This window comes from Eimeria mitis, genomic scaffold, assembly GCF_000499745.2.
Source record: "Eimeria mitis Houghton genomic scaffold, Emh_scaff4473, whole genome shotgun sequence".
In the NCBI taxonomy this organism is placed as follows: Eukaryota; Apicomplexa; class Conoidasida; order Eucoccidiorida; family Eimeriidae; genus Eimeria; species Eimeria mitis.
The window spans coordinates 2,486-4,587 of record NW_013572789.1 but is presented as its reverse complement, the minus strand read 5'-3'; the positions used below and the strand labels follow the sequence as shown (position 1 = coordinate 4,587).

General features: G+C 52.3%; 1 protein-coding gene across 1 annotated transcript in view; it reads left to right on the top strand.

Annotated features, from left to right (window-relative positions):
- Window positions 1-1,086: 1,086 nt before the first annotated feature.
- EMH_0075420 (uncharacterized protein) overlaps window positions 1,087-2,102 on the top strand; it is a gene marked incomplete at both ends in the record, with an annotated part of 2,772 nt that continues 1,756 nt past the window's right edge. Inside the window, 3 exons of the mRNA XM_013499596.1 lie at window positions 1,087-1,362; window positions 1,627-1,785; window positions 1,979-2,073. Of these exons, the coding sequence (XP_013355050.1) occupies window positions 1,087-1,362; window positions 1,627-1,785; window positions 1,979-2,073 (530 nt within the window). The remainder of the gene's footprint in view (window positions 1,363-1,626; window positions 1,786-1,978; window positions 2,074-2,102) is intronic.

Genomic DNA, 2,102 nt, shown 5'->3' with positions numbered 1-2,102 from the left:
GCCCCCCTTCTCCCCTCGCCCCCTTTTGCCGTGTACGTGAGAACTTCTTGAAACCGAGGAGGAGAACTAGGGCTTCTGTTGAAGCGTCTAAAGAGGTGTTCAGTTTCAGCGCCGGCAGAACACACGCCAACTATAAACCCCTAATACTTAAACCCTAAACCCTAAACCCTAAACCCTAAACCACCAACCCTGGACGGCAACTAGCAGGGAGAGAGTTCACGGTTATCCAGGAAAGTTATCCAAAGGGAGAGATGCTACGAAGTGTTAGCTGCAGGCAGTGACGGCTAAGAAAACCCTAAACCCTAAACCCTAAACCCTAAACCCTAAACCCTAAACCCTAAACACTAAACACTAAACCCTAAATTTAAATCCCGAAACATAAGCCCAAGGGTTCAGAGTTCGTTGTGTAACTCTTCGACGCTATTTTCTTTTAACTATTGTTCGTTGTATGCCGCCTGTTGAGGGTTTAGGGTTTAGGGTTTTAGGGTTTAAGGGTTTAGGGTTTATAGTAGGGGCATTGCATGCGCAGCTAGCTGCTGCCCGATCTGAAACACCAAAACAAAATATAATATAATTATTAAACAAACAAAAAAAAATATAAACAGGCTGCTGCTGCGTGGGGTGTATAGGCAGGTACTCTCAGTTGGTGACCATCAACCCTAAACCCTAAACCCTAAACCCTAAACCCTAAACGCTAAACCCTAAACCCTAGATGCCACTTTTTAATATATTTTATTTATATAAACGAGAATATAAATTATTATTTTAATTATAACAGCCAATATAAACTCCGAAGGGCACACAAACGCATGCATACCCTGGGGGCCCCCCAACAGGCAGCGAGACAGGGGCCCCCCTGTTTTCCGTGTGGTTTTGTTTTCTCTTTAGCATTGAAAAAATATATACAAAATAAATATTATTTACTCTAAACCCTAAACCCTAAACCCTAAACCCTAAACCCCAAACCCCAGGCTGTGTTTCTAAGCCCATCATGGCCTCATTCCTCTTCTTGCCAGCAGCAGCAACAGCAGCAGCAGCAGCAGCAACAACAACAGCAGCAACAGCAGCAGCAGCAGCAACACAGCAATGAGCGCATACACACACACCGACAGCCCCGCACGCATGCAACCACAGGGGCCCCCCCCCGAGGGGCCCCCCCAGGGGGCCCCCCAGGGGCCCCCCAAGGGGCCCCCGGGCCCCCCCCCTCCCCCGGGGCCCCCAGGGTACGGGGGGGCCCCCAGCGACCCCTACGCCTTCATCGATGCGCATGTGGGGGCCCCCCTGGGGGCCCCCGAGGACGGGATAGAGACACTGGAGAGACAGCTGGAGGAGCTGCACATTTCTCTTAGAAAAAGGATTGATGTGAGGAGACAAATTCCTGCTGCTGCTGCTGCTGCTGCTGCTGTTATTGCTGCTGCTGCTGCTGCTGCTGCTGCTGATCAGGGAGAGGCCTCTCAGCATCTACGTGCTGTCGTTGCAGCAGCAGCAGCAGAAGCAGCAGTTTTCCTTGTCTGTATGATGGTTTGCTGCTGCAGTCTCAGCTGCTGCTACTACTGCTGCTACAGCTGCTGCTGCTGCTGCTGCTGCTGCTGCTGCTGCTGCTGCATGTGTGGGGTGTCTGCGCAGCGGTGTCTGGATAGTTCTGAGCGGCACGCGTTGTCTTTGTCTCGGTCTCTTCCTGCTGCTGTTGTTGCTGCTGATGCTCTCAACAAAGAAACAAACGCATGCAAAGCGAAGCTGCAGCAGCTGCTAGATACACTAAAAGCCAGAGGCGCGCTGCAGCAGGTAACACAAACTCCTGCTGCTGCTGCTGCTGCTGCTGCTGCTGCTGTTGCTGCAAGTGCTGCTGCTGCTGCTGCAGATACTGCTGCTGCAGATGCTACTGCTACAGACACTGCTACTGCAAATGCTTCTGCTACAACTTATGCTGCTGCTGCTGCTGTTGCTGCTGCTGCTGCTGCTGCTGCTGCTGCTGCAGGAAGGGTTAGCAACGGTGTATGTGCTGCATGGGGTGAAGAGACACCTGGAGGACTGCAGCGCGGTGGCAGCTGAGCTCCACCGCTGGCACTTCCGGTGGGTTTCTCCTCTTGGGGCTTGCTGTA